The sequence below is a fragment of the Silene latifolia genome, chromosome X (genome assembly GCF_048544455.1).
Source record: "Silene latifolia isolate original U9 population chromosome X, ASM4854445v1, whole genome shotgun sequence".
Taxonomy (NCBI): Eukaryota; Viridiplantae; Streptophyta; class Magnoliopsida; order Caryophyllales; family Caryophyllaceae; genus Silene; species Silene latifolia.
The window spans coordinates 12,610,227-12,624,874 of NC_133537.1; the positions used below are offsets into that span (position 1 = coordinate 12,610,227).

The 14,648-nt window shown below is 37.2% G+C and overlaps 1 protein-coding gene across 1 annotated transcript; it reads left to right on the top strand.

Annotated features, from left to right (window-relative positions):
• The first annotated feature begins 2,321 nt into the window (after nucleotides 1-2,321).
• Nucleotides 2,322-6,025, top strand: LOC141621223 (uncharacterized). Its single transcript, XM_074437878.1, has 3 exons — nucleotides 2,322-2,683; nucleotides 4,764-5,687; nucleotides 5,789-6,025. Exons 2-3 carry the CDS (start codon nucleotides 4,778-4,780, stop codon nucleotides 5,821-5,823), a joined length of 945 nt encoding a protein of 314 aa, XP_074293979.1. The 5' UTR covers nucleotides 2,322-2,683; nucleotides 4,764-4,777; the 3' UTR covers nucleotides 5,824-6,025.
• The last annotated feature ends 8,623 nt before the right edge of the window (nucleotides 6,026-14,648 follow it).

Genomic DNA, 14,648 nt, shown 5'->3' on the forward strand with positions numbered 1-14,648 from the left:
TAGGAAGTTTATTGTTTGAGCCGTGTACAAGAATTTGCAAAAAGGAAAGATTCTTTGTGATTTGGAAAAATAAAAGAATTGGTGTGTTATATTTATTGTAATAAGGAATTTTGTATAACAATTAAATTCTAAATAACAAATATAATCTTATGATAAAAATATTCCTACAACGAAATTATTCATGCAACGCAATATACGGACACAGTCATACAATTTTAACTTAACTAATCAGTCATAAAAAGATTGAACAAATATAGAAGCTTAGGTACCACTGATTAAACCAATTTCCAACCGTAAAGTCTCAAATCGTTCTCTAGCTAATGATTTCGTCAAAATGTCTGCCCATTGTTTTTCAGTACTACAAAATTCAAGTTTTATATTCCCCTTCTCAACATGGTCTCGTATAAATTGGTGTCTAATTTCAATATGTTTGGTACGTGAATGTTGTGCGGGATTTTTAGAAATTATTATCGCACTAGTATTATCACATAAAATAGGAATACATCCTACATCAACACCATAATCACGTAATTATTGCTTAAGCCATAAAAGTTGAGTACATACCAGTCCTGCGGCAATATATTCGGCATCAGCAGTTGAAAGAGCAACCGAATTTTGTTTCTTCGAACCCCACGTGATGATACACGGTCCGACAAACGTGGCGACACCCGATGTGCTTTTTCTGTCTAGAGAACATCCTGCGTAGTCGGCATCAGAATAACCGACTAGATCAAAATTGCACTCCATTGGATACCATAGGTATAAGTTGGCCGTTCCAATCAAGTAACGTAAAATTCATTTTACGGCTGTCATATGCGATTCTTTGGGAGACGATTGATATCTCGCACAAACGCATACGCTAAACATAATATCGGGTCTACTTGCGGTCAAATATAACAGTGACCCAATCATCCCACGATAAGTAGTTTCATCAACTGATTTACCGTTTTCATCCAATGTCAATTTCTTGTTCTCGACCATTGGAGTAGGCATAGCGTGTGAATTTTCCATTCCAAATTTCCGAATCAACTCTTTGATATATTTCTGTTGATGGATCTTAATGCCTTCATCTGTTTGTTGTATTTGCAGACCTAGGAAGAATTTCAATTCTCCCATCATACTCATTTCGAACTCGGAAGTCATCAACTCAGAAAAGTATTTGCATAGGCTTCGGTTGGTCGATCCAAAGATGATATCATCGACGTATATTTGAACAACCAAAAGGTCAGAACCCTCAGTTTTTAGAAATAGGGTTTTGTCGACGGATCCTCTACTAAATCCACTGTCAAGTAGAAACTTAGATAATCGATCGTACCATGCCCTAGGTGCTTGCTTTAATCCATATAGGGCTTTATCCAATTTGAACACGTGATCCTCAAATTTGATATTCTTAAAACCAGGGGGTTGTTCAACGAAGACTTCCTCTTGTAAATAACCATTCAAGAATGCCGTCTTGACGTCCATCTGGAAGAGCTTCATTCCCTTGTGTGTGGCGAATGCTATCAGAAGTCTAATAGCTTCAAGACGAGCAACAGGTGCGAAGGTCTCGTCATAATCTATTCCTTCTTGTTGATTATACCCTTGGTGTTGGAGTTAGTGTCCTCCACAATAATGCGTTAACATAATAAATCTCATTAATAGAATATCATCAGATATTTAATTATTTGATCCTCGTCAGTTGATTAACGTAAATCGATAACGGTTGGCTGACTAGAGTTTGACGTTATTGTCGTGAGACGGCGGTGATCAACTGACCCCTTTCGGTCACACCTAAAGGAACGAACCCCAATTGATAACTAATTAATTGTATGAGATACAATTCATTTAGTCCCTTGATTTATAGACTAAGAGGTTAGTCGATTATTATTAGAGAGATTTCGAGTTGCGAACTCGAGGAGCGACAGTTATTATTTAATTATGCGATAATTAAATAATAAGTTTTGGGAAACGGGTTTTAGTTAATTAACTGTTAATTTACTAAAATTGTACTAATTGATTAATGTGATTAATATTAGTACGTAAATAATATGTGTAGTGGTACACGTATATTTACGGAGTGAATTGGACGAATTTATTATGGAAGCATTTAAACATGATACGATGTTTAAAATGAAAATTACACGGATTTGTGCGACAAATATAAAAACCAACATGGACCCGTATATGGTCATATGGACCGTGTAAAATAAGTGTAATGGATGATTACTCACATAATCATTTTACCTTATTTTGTATACTACCATAATATATGTCTTATACTACATTTTGCATGTGATGTAAGATAAAATTATAAAACAAATAATTGTCCACTAGAGCCAACTCCACCCGCCACTTCCTTTCCCATTTCTACACTCCATATATTTGTTCACTTGTTCACTCCATCTTTCTTACACAATTCATTCATTTTGCATGTGAACAAAAACCTCTTCCATCTCTCTACAACATTTCTCTAGTATACAATTATTACTAAGAATAGGTAGTAATATTACTAGTATTATTATCAAGGGCACATATTAATAAGTTACTAGTTCATACTTATTAATATTGTTGGGTAGTTCTTGGGTGCTACTTGGAGGAGACTTTCTAGTTGAAGGTTTTTCAAGGAGGATCATCCACATTATTTTAGCTCAAGAACAAATTAGTAAGGAGAACTAATTTGTGCCCATTTTACCTTATATTCAATGTAAGGAAATTGTTTTTCCTTATACTTTGTTTTTATGCTTTCATATTAGCATGCATGTTACATAGATCACATTAACAACAATTTATGAGATAAATTTATTTTATTAGAGAGTCTAATATGGATCTATGATCTTTCAAGTGGTATCAGAGCTTAGGCTTGTAATTTGCATGTTGATTTTAAGCATTTTTTATGAATTATGAGATAATTAGTAAAAACTCAAAAATTGTGTTAGAAGAGGTTTTGGCACGAAATTTTTGGGACATGCATACCTACTGATCTCAAAAGGTTTTTGGAATTTTTTGGTGCTTTGTGAAGTAATTTTGCTAATTTTAATGATTTTTGGTAGAAAACCGAGTCAAAATGTCGCATTTTAGTGAAAAATTGACTAAAATTAGCTAAATGTTGATTCGGTGCATGGCTTTTTTATGGTAGTTCATGCATGTTTTCTACTGATTGTATGCAAAAGGTTGAAGGTTGGTTCGAATTTTTGCATGTTTATTGATTTTTTGAGTAAAAAGTCGATAAAAGTCCAATTAATTAATCATAATTTCGAAATTTTTGATTCTGCCCATGATAATTTTATGTACATTTAAGAATATTATTTAAATGTCAAAAGTGATTTTGCATGTGTGTTTTCACTTTGTTTTGATGTTTATTGGTTTTAGTGGTTAAAAACCGATAAATATCGATCTTTTTCTTCACAAAATTTATCCGGAATTTTTGGGCAATTTTTCTGAATTTTTGGTGTTCTTGGGAGTGTTCCAGAATACTAAAAATTTTTGTTTCAATTTTTTGGGTAATTTTTCAATTATTTTGGATTTTTACTTAAATATTATGATTTTACCGATTAAATTAGCAAATTATCACCAAATCAAACTAATAATTTGTCATAAAATTAGTGAGGACTAATTTTGAGGTTCAAAACAGTTTGGACAATTAGTTTGGACTTAAATGAGATTTAAGAGTTAATTATTGATTTTTACATGTTAAAAATCGATTAAATCCACAAAAACCGAGATGGATACCAATGAATGATAGGTAGGGCGATTTTGGCATCATATTTACAGCATTTTAAGCATATTTATTTAATTTGAATGAATGATTGTCATTTATTTAAAGTATTTATCTTTTGTACCTAGTATGGCCTAGTTAATTTTTAATCGTTATTACCCGAAATGAATGGGAATATCGATTTGTTTGTAATTAAATACGATCTCGTATCGTCGGTTTGTAATTAATTAATAGTTTTATTTATTTTATTAATTAATGTATAATAGGAATAGCTATGTAATTCATTTGTAATAGTTTTTTACCGGTGTTTCCAAAAGACGGATTACAACGAGACGGAGTCTATTTTTGGAAGGTGTTCCAAATCCCACAAGGAAGAGCCACTTATGGAATGAAGAGGCAAGGGACCAAGGAGTTGGTTTCCGAAATGTAATAGACTAGTTTTTATTAACTAGGAGGCCATACTAGGATTTATTCATATGCTTACATGTTTGCTTGTTTTATTTTCGCGCATGCCAAAATCGCCACTCACATGCATTTTATTTTATTTTATTTTGCGGTTGTCAATTCACGTCATTTACATTCACCGAATTAATTCACTTATAAGGAATTTATGACTAAATTGACAAGATCTCTCACATAACTAAAATTGAGATTAGCCTTACCAATTAGTAACACCTATGAATCTCTTGTTCATTAGAGCCACGCTCGCCCAAGCGGGGTGTTCTCTTTTTACCTTGGGTAAGTAGGGTGGTAAGCGGTTATCACACGCCAAAATTGGTTGGACTCAACGGGATATAAGACGGTCTTGTGTTCCGGGGCTAGTAGATGAATTTGAGGAAATTTGTCGACCAAGAGTTCTAGAGGTAGAATTAGTCAACGTGACTTACCGAATTTACGCAATTATGGGATGTTTCGCCCAAGCGATGCTCATTTTTGTTTAATATTTGGGTCTTGGAATCATTTATATAATTTAGTGGGAGGTCATTATATAAATGCTAAAACTTGCTAAACATGTTTTTACAAGTAATTTTTAAAACAATGAATGTTAATTTTTCCCTTTTTGTTGTAGCATTTTAATTCGCAATGGCAACTTCATCAACTCCATCGACTACTTCACTAGGCAAAGATTCATGGCTAAGGTCCGTAATGGACAAATGTATTTTAAAAGATGACGGTAGTAACTTTCTTGAATGGGAATCCAACATCAAAAGTGCCGCGTTGTCCGACAATGTGCTCACTTACTTGACCGATGCTCCTCCTATCGAGCCCGGTGCAAGAGCTTCATCGGCGGTGCGGACCGCCTATGATGACTATGTGAGGATGTTGAATGATATCAAGAATGTGTTGATATGGTCAATATCGCCAAAGCTCAAGCTTTCATGCATTTCTTTAAATGCTTACGAGATATTCACTCGCATGATCACTATGTTTTCACAAACACCTAAAGTCCGTCAATACGATGCGGCGGCTCGCTTCTTTGAAGCTAAGCTTGAGAGGGGCCAAAAGGTTGGTCCCCATGTCCTTAAAATGGTCGAATATGTTGACATCCTAGAGCGTCTAGGGTGTAAGATTCCTAAAACTCTTGTGGTGGATCGAATCCTTCACTCACTCCCCACCAAGTTTGCCCACTTTAGGGTAAACTACAATATGAATGACATGGATAAGAGTTACCCTGAAATTCATGCACTCCTCACCCAAGCGGAGAGGGATATGGAGGCTAGTGGGAGTGAAAAGGGAGATGTTTTAACCATGAAGTTAAAGAACATGTCTCTTGGAGTCAAGAAAGGAAAGGGAAAAGAAAAGTCCCAATTCAAGAAATCGTCAAAGAAAATTGACAAGGGAAAGGGGAAGGCCGTTGAGAATGGCAATCCCAAGGCAAAAAGTGTCAAGCTCTCCGAGGCCGAATGTTTCCATTGTAATGGGAAGGGGCATTATAGGAGGAGTTGTCCCAAATACTTGGAGGATCTCAAGGAAGGGCGTGTGACGCCTATTGGTATGATTTCCTCTCTCTATGTGATAGACGTTAATTATGCTTGTACTTCCACTTGGGTACTTGATACCGAATGTGGCTCTCACCTTTGTAACCATTTGCAGGGTATAAGGGACGTGCAAGCACTAGCAAAAGGTGATGTGGATCTCCGCATGGGCAATGGAGCTAGAGTAGCCGCCGTTGCCGTAGGGACCTATGTGCTCACTTTAGCTAGTGGTTTAGAGTTGTATTTAAATAAGTGTTATTTTGTACCAACTTTAACTAAGAACATCATCTCCATTTCCGCGTTAGACGCGGAAGGCTTTTGTTTTATGATTAAGGACAAGTGTTGTACTTTTTCTTTAAATGATGTGGTTTATGGCAAGGCCATTTCAATTGGAGGCATTTATGTTTTAAATGATGTTAATGACGTTTATCATATGGAAACTAAAAAGCTCAAAAAGGGTGATCCAAACGAATCCTACCTTTGGCATTGTCGTTTAGGCCACATAAACGAAAGACGCATTAAGAGACTTGCTTCATCAAAAGTGCTCAAACCATTTGGTTTCGAATCTTATGGTACATGCGAGTCTTGCCTTTTAGGCAAGATGACTCGTGCACCTTTTGCGGGAAAAGGGACACGAGCTAGTGAGGTTTTGGCTCTCATACACACGGATGTGTGTGGACCATTAACCATCACCGCTAGAGGAGGTTTTCACTACTTCATTACTTTTACTGATGACTTAAGTAGATATGGGTATGTCTACTTAATAAAGAACAAAAGTGAAGCCTTTGACAAGTTCAAAGAGTTTCAAAAAGAAGTAGAGAACCAATTGGATAAAAAGATAAAGACTCTACGGTCTGTCCGTGGTGGTGAGTATCTAAATATTGAATTTGATTCACACCTAAAAGATTGTGGTATAGTATCACAATGGACTCCTCCTGGCACACCGCAACTAAATGGTGTAGCCGAAAGGAGAAACCGAACTTTACTTGATATGGTTCGGTCAATGATGAGTCTAACTGAGCTTCCTAGTTCATTTTGGGGTTTTGCACTCTTGTCTGCAGTATTTTCACTAAATCGAAGCCCGACTAAAGCGGCCGATAAGACTCCATATGAGATATGGACAGGGAGAGTCCCTCATTGGTCATTCATGCGTATTTGGGGTTGCGAAGCGTACGTTAACATCAAGTCTGACAATAAGCTTGCACCCAGGTCTGACAAATGTCTTTTTGTAGGATATCCAAGGGAAACACGTGGATATTACTTCTACAATAAAAACGAGAACAAAGTGTTTGTGGCTCGTGATGCTGTCTTCCTAGAAAAGGAATTTATTTCTAGGAGACAGAGTGGGAGAAAATTTAAACTTGAAGAAGTTCAAGAGCCACAAACCGAGAATGAGGTAGAGGAGAACGTGGAGGAAAGCATTCCCTCTTCCTCTGAAACGATAATTATTCCTAGAAAGTCAAGTAGGATTTCTAATCCACCTGATTGCTACCTTGGTAACATCGAAGAGGATGGTGTTTTGTTACTTCTTGAGAGTAATGAACCCACTACCTACAAATCGGCCATGTCTAGTCCCGACTCCTCGCTTTGGCTAGAAGCCATGCGGTCCGAAATGGATTCCATGTACGAGAACCAAGTATGGGACTTGGTGGATTTACCTGAGGGAGTGCGACCTCTTCAGTGTAAATGGATATACAAAATTAAACTCGGCGTGGATAAACATGTGGATGTTTACAAAGCTAGATTGGTGGCAAAAGGTTTCACTCAAGTTCATGGTTTACACTATGACGAAACCTTCGCTCCAGTCGCTATGCTAAGGTCCATTAGGATAATCTTAGCGGTTGCCGCATTTCATGATTATGAGATATGGCAAATGGATGTCAAAACCGCCTTCTTGAATGGGATTCTATAAGAAGAGGTGTACATGATACAACCCGAAGGTTTTGTGGATACATCTAACCCTAAGAAGGTGTGTAAGCTCAAGAAGTCCATTTATGGTCTTAAGCAAGCATCTAGGAGTTGGAATCATCGCTTTGATCATGTCATTAAACAATACGGATTCACTAGAAGTGTGGAAGAACCGTGTTTATACATGAAGTTTAGTGGGAGTAAGGTTGTATTCCTTGTCCTATATGTGGATGACATATTGCTCATTGGGAATGACATTCCATCGCTCACTTCCGTTAAGGAGTGGCTAGGGAAACACTTCCAAATGAAGGACTTGGGAGAGGCACAACGAATCTTAGGTATCCGGATCTATAGGGATAGGTCCAAGAGGATACTAGCATTGAGTCAAGAAGCTTATATTGACAAAGTTCTTGACCGGTTCAATATGAAAGACTCCAAGAGAGGATTTCTACCTATGGGCCAAGGGATTACTTTGAGCAAGTCATAGTCTCCCTCTACCCCTAAGGAAATTGAACACATGAAGACCGTCCCTTATGCTTCCGCTGTTGGGTCTACCATGTATGCTATGATTTGCACTCGTCCCGACGTTGCGTATGCCTTGAGCATGACAAGTCGGTATCAAGCCAAGCTTGGTGAGAGTCACTGGATAGCCGTAAAGAACATCCTTAAGTACTTGAGAAGAACTAAGGATTCGTTCTTAGTGTTTGGAGGAGAAACTGAGTTGTGTGTAAGAGGTTACACGGACGCAAGTTTCCAAACCGATCGGGATGACATGAAATCCCAATCCGGCTACGTGTTTATGCTAAATGGAGGAGCTGTTTGCTGGAAGAGCTTCAAGCAAAGTGTTACTGCGGATTCTACAACAAGAGGCCGAGTACCTTGCAGCGTCTCGAGGCCGCCAAGGAAGTGTTTGGATTAGGCAATTCATGGAGGGGCTAGGAGTAGTCCATTCCGCCAAAGATCCTATCACTCTATATTGTGATAACAGTGGAGCTATTTTTCAAGCCAAAGAGCCTAAGTCTAGTAACAAATCTAGACACATTGAAAGGAAATACCATGTAATTAGAGATTATGTGGAAAGGAATGAAATTGACATTTGTAAGGTTGGGACAGATGACAACATTGCTGATCCTTTAACCAAGCCTTTATCAAAGGCCAAGCATGATGGTCATGTCGTCTCTATGGGATTGAGACGAGTACCAGATTTTCTTTAGATTATGGATATGCAATAATTGGATAGTGTATCTTTTATTATATATATGATAATCACATTCATTGTTTTCGTATTAATTATTTTATGAATTTTTATTTAGTCTGACTAAATTTTAATACCTTGTTTATCTGAATAAGTTGTGGAGACAATGTTGAACACTATTCAAGTGAATAAGATGAACATTGTATTTTGTCCCTAGTCACTTAATGAGGTGACGTCTCGGAGTGACTAGATTGTGAGTCGATTGATGGTTGTTCAACACCATAAGGTCATATGTGATGACTGGTCGATTACATAGGCAGAGTGTGTGACACTTTGCCGGACAGTGACCATTTAGAGAGTCCCTAAGTTCTTTTATAGACGCCTGGTCATGGCGGGGATCTCTAAGATGTTCTAATGAGTCGATTCTTTTTGATCGAGACTATTATCCGAGCAGTGCGTTTCCGAGTGACTTTGGTTTTTGTCCTAGGTCGTGCCGTGAAAGGAGGCCAAAAGGGCATTTACTAGGTCATGGTGAGCTGTATTGTGCAATAGGATAGATAGGGCATACAAGAATTGTCCACCCACGTTGGGTAACTATATCTCAAGGCCACTCGAGGAGTTAATGATTACAAATGCGTGGCCACGCTCGGAAGTAATCTGTGAGAGATTTTTCCGGTCAGGTAGTCACACTCCCGATCGAGAAAACCACTCGCGATGTGTTCATGTGCAAGTGCGACCTGAAAGACACCTTGCATTGAGTGGGAGATTAAAACGGACACGAGAATTGGTAGCGCACACCTTGTGTCGGACAAGTGGGAGATTGTTGGAGTTAGTGTCCTCCACAATAATGCGTTAACATAATAAATCTCATTAATAGAATATCATCAGATATTTAATTATTTGATCCTCGTCAGTTGATTAACGTAAATCGATAACGGTTGGCTGACTAGAGTTTGACGTTATTGTCGTGAGACGGCGGTGATCAACTGACCCCTTTCGGTCACACCTAAAGGAACGAACCCCAATTGATAACTAATTAATTGTATAAGATACAATTCATTTAGTCCCTTGATTTATAGACTAAGAGGTTAGTCGATTATTATTAGAGAGATTTCGAGTTGCGAACTCGAGGGGCGGCAGTTATTATTTAATTATGCGATAATTAAATAATAAGTTTTGGGAAACGGGTTTTAGTTAATTAACTGTTAATTTACTAAAATTGTACTAATTGATTAATGTGATTAATATTAGTACGTAAATAATATGTGTAGTGGTACACGTATATTTACGGAGTGAATTGGACGAATTTATTATGGAAGCATTTAAACATGATACGATGTTTAAAATGAAAATTACACGGATTTGTGCGACAAATATAAAAACCAACATGGACCCGTATATGGTCATGTGGACCGTGTAAAATAAGTGTAATGGATGATTACTCATATAATCATTTTACCTTATTTTGTATACTACCATAATATATGTCTTATACTACATTTTGCATGTGATGTAAGATAAAATTATAAAACAAATAATTGTCCACTAGAGCCAACTCCACCCGCCACTTCCTTTCCCATTTCTACACTCCATATATTTGTTCACTTGTTCACTCCATCTTTCTTACACAATTCATTCATTTTGCATGTGAACAAAAACCTCTTCCATCTCTCTATAACATTTCTCTAGTATACAATTATTACTAAGAATAGTTAGTAATATTACTAGTATTATTATCAAGGGCACATATTAATAAGTTACTAGTTCATACTTATTAATATTGTTGGGTAGTTCTTGGGTGCTACTTGGAGGAGACTTTCTAGTTGAAGGTTTTTCAAGGAGGATCATCCACATTATTTTAGCTCAAGAACAAATTAGTAAGGAGAACTAATTTGTGCCCATTTTACCTTATATTCAATGTAAGGAAATTGTTTTTCCTTATACTTTGTTTTTATGCTTTCATATTAGCATGCATGTTACATAGATCACATTAACAACAATTTATGAGATAAATTTATTTTATTAGAGAGTCTAATATGGATCTATGATCTTTCACTTGGACCACCAATCTTGCTTTGTTTTTGACAATGACTCTGGCATCATCTAATTTGTTCCTGAAGACCCACCGAGTTCCAATGACTGAACGATCTTTTGGTCTAGGAACTAAATGCAAAACCTTGTTTCTTTCGAACTGTTGTAGCTCTTCTTGCATAGCTATAATCCAATCTGATTCAGCAAGAGCTTCATTGATATTCTTTGGTTCGATCATGGATAGGAAAGGGTAGAAAGAGCAGAAGTTGTTTAAGGAACGTCTTGTTTGAACACCTTTCTTAATATTCCCAAGAATATTGTCCATGGGGTGTGAGTTCTTGTATTTCCACTTTGTTGAAGTGCTTGGTTCTTCATCGTTATTTGAGCTTGTCTCGACTTCATTTGGTTCGGAATTAGAGGAAGTTCCCCCTGAATCCAATCCAGGTGTTGTATTTGAGCCGATTATAACCTCGGACTCTACACCTTGATTTGGATTCAATGTTACAGTAACATCATCTATAACATTGGTTTGGGAGTTCTTATCTTGAGTCAATGTTATAGTATCATCAACTATAACTTTGTTTTTCTCCTTTTTATATTTTGAGGAACGATCAAGTTCATCGTTTATTCCCTCAATCTCATTATCCTCTAACTCGAAATCCGGGGGATCGTCTCTTGAGAGATGAAAGTCGGGTTCATCCAAGTCTTCTTCCTCATCCTGTAATGGCTTATCAAACACGTTATCTTCATAAAAAATAACGTGGACACTTTCTTCAATACAAATAGTTCTCTTATTGAAGACCTTGTAAGCCTTGCTATGATCTGAATATCCTATAAAAATCGCCTCATCACTCCTAGGGTCGAATTTACTTAAACGGTTTTTACCGTTATTATGTACAAAACATTTACTCCCAAAACAGCGAAGATGGGATATATTAGGTTTTCGACCTCTAAGGAGTTCATAGGGGGTTTTTTTAAGGATAGGTCGGATCATAGCACGATTATGGATGTAGCAAGAAGTACTAATGGCTTCAGCCCAAAAGTTACGAGGTAAACCGCTACACAAGAGCATTGTACGTGCCATATCTTCTAAGGTTCTATTCATACGTTCAACGACACCGTTTTGTTGAGGAGTTCTTGGTGCGAAAAAGTTATGCCCCACACCATTAACTCTACAATATTCTATAAAAGTTTGATTGTCAAATTCAGTGCCATGATCCGTACGAATAGATACAAGATTAGTCTTATATTTGTTTTGAACACGTTTCATAAGACAATCAAATTCATCAAAAGTTTCGTCTTTTGAATGAAGAAAGATAGGGCATACATACCTTGAGTAGTCATCTACAAGAACAAAGACGTACCTGGATCCTCCTCTACTCCTTACCTTCATTGGTCCACATAAATCCATGTGCACTAATTCCAAGGCTTGATTTGTGCTTACTACTCTTTTTGGTTTGAATGATGATCTTACTTGTTTACACCTTGCACACAAATCACACATCTTTTCTTGGTCGAACTTGATCTTAGGTAACCCTTCAACCAAGTCCCACTTCTTGAGTTTATTCAAGGTTAGTGAGCTGATGTGACCAAAACGTTTATGCCATAAACAAGGATCATCAAGTGTAACTTTCATGCACGAAAAGGAGTTAGTAGGCACAGCATTTAAATCTACCATATAAACATTCCTTTTTCTGTGGCCTTCAAGAATAACATTGCTACTTCCTTCAATAATAATGCGACAACTATCAGTATGAAAAACTACTTTGTTACCTTTGTCGCATAGTTGAGATATGCTTAGCAAATTGTGTTTTAGACCATCCACGAGGTAAACGTCACTGATTGCGTGAGACTTAGAGATTCCGATTTTGCCAACGCTAATAAATTTTCCCTTTTTGTTGTCCCCGAACGTTACTTTTCCTCCATTGAAGGGCTTAAGTGAAAGAAATAGATTCTTATCTCCGGTCATGTGTCTTGAGCATCCACTGTCAAGATACCATTGATTGTTTTCTTTTACTTCTTCCTGCATAAAGGATTAGATACAGTTTTTAGGTACCCAAGCTAAGTTGGGTCCCTTAAGATTAGTTACTCTATAAACTAAGTCCTTTCGAATCCAAACTTGTCTAATGACCGTTTTTCTAACCCTTGGTTTGTTTGACTTGGAAGGAGTTCTAGGGTTAGGGTTTTCTCTAGGTCTAGGAATTTCTCTAGGTCTCTCTTGACTATTTCCCTTGTGAATAGGTTTACTGGGTTGAGATCTACAAGGGCTTTGTGAAGTGCTAGGTTTCTTAGTGTAGTCAAAGGCCATGTCATAGAACCAACGAAATTTATTGTTCCTTTCTTCGTTAGGTTCGTTAGTGGGGGTTTCCTTATCCTCGACAACTGTGTCAACAGTTTTGCCATGTTCGGCATTTTTTCGTAAATCATGAGCCTTTTTGACACAATTGATTTGGATATGACCCGTATGACCACAGTAATTGCAAATCAAGTATTCAGGAAGATCAGCATACTTCCTTTTTCTAAAATCAAAATCCGAGGGTGTTGATTTGCATTTAGAGTGATCTCTACGGCTGTAGCACTCATGTCCTAACCCCATCTTCATATTATTATCAGATTGTTCGGTTAGGAAGTTTAGGACTTTTGTGCTACCTTCCCACTTGTCATGGACCTTTCTAGCGTGTAGAAGAAGGTCTTTCAGGGTTTTAATTTCCTCTTGACATTTCGTGTGATCTACATCATTGTCCTTTTTAAAGTTATCACGAAAGTCTTGGAATCGTTTGTTAAGAATAAACACAACATTAGTGTGTTGTTTCTTAACATTGATTATATCAGTCTTAGATTCCTTCAATTGCCTTAAAAGAGAATCTATCTCTTTCTTTTGGTCTAAGATCACTTCTTCATTAGATGTGACCTTAGTTTCCATAAGTTCTTTGACGTTTCTAAGTTCTAAGGTTATAGCTTCATTAGCTATAACTTTGGCTTGAAGGTGCTTGATGTTAAGCTTTAGGTTGGAAGTTATAGCTTCATTAGCTATAACTTTGGACTCTAATTCCTTCTTTTCAGCCATAGTAGAATCTAATGTTGTAGCTTTCTCAGCTATAACTTTAGATTTCAACTTCTTAGTTTTAGTCTTGAGAGTATGATTCTCTTCCGCGATTTCGAGAATCTGTTCCTTTAGATCTTTCAATTCCAAATCCTGTTCGTGACACTTATCAAGAGATTGTTCAAAGAATTCAATTAAAGCACTTTTAGACAATTTCCTAACACGTTTTTTAAGCTCAAGATAACTTACCTCTTCATCGTCGTCTTCGTCTGATTCTCCAAGAAAACAATAGTTTGAATGAGAATTTTTGCTCTCATCGTCACTGTCGGAGATTAGGTCAAGACTAACACTGCTGAGACAAAGGTTTGCTACTTCGTCGTCGTCAGATTCCTCGTCATCTTCTGAGTCAAGGTCTCCCCAACACGAAGCCATCATAACTTGTTTGAATTCTCTCTTTGTCTTCTCACGTTTCGTCTTGTCCTTTATCTTCTCCCATGTTGGACAATCCTTGATCATATGACCAGATTCTCCACACTTGAAGCAACCTCTATTTGCGAAAGATGACTTTGAGTCATTAACCTTTTTGTTGAATGACTTGTTGTTATTGTTGTTATAGGATGATTTTGTTTGTTTATTTCGAAATATCTTATTTTTATAGCGTCGTGCAAACAAGTCAGTTTCATCCTCTAGTTCAGAGTCAACTTCTTCGCTCTTTAAGGCCATACTCTTATTGCGACTTGGTTCAGCGTCATCTTTGTTAAGAGTAATTTCATGGGCCATGAGAGCACCAATGAGTTCTTG

Coding starts and splice junctions, on each gene's coding strand:
- LOC141621223 (XM_074437878.1), top strand. CDS start 4,778: ATGGCAACTTCATCAACTCCATCGACTACTTCACTAGGCAAAGATTCA. Junction 5,688..5,788: donor AGGGCGTGTGACGCCTATTG/GTATGATTTCCT, acceptor AACCATTTGCAG/GGTATAAGGGACGTGCAAGC.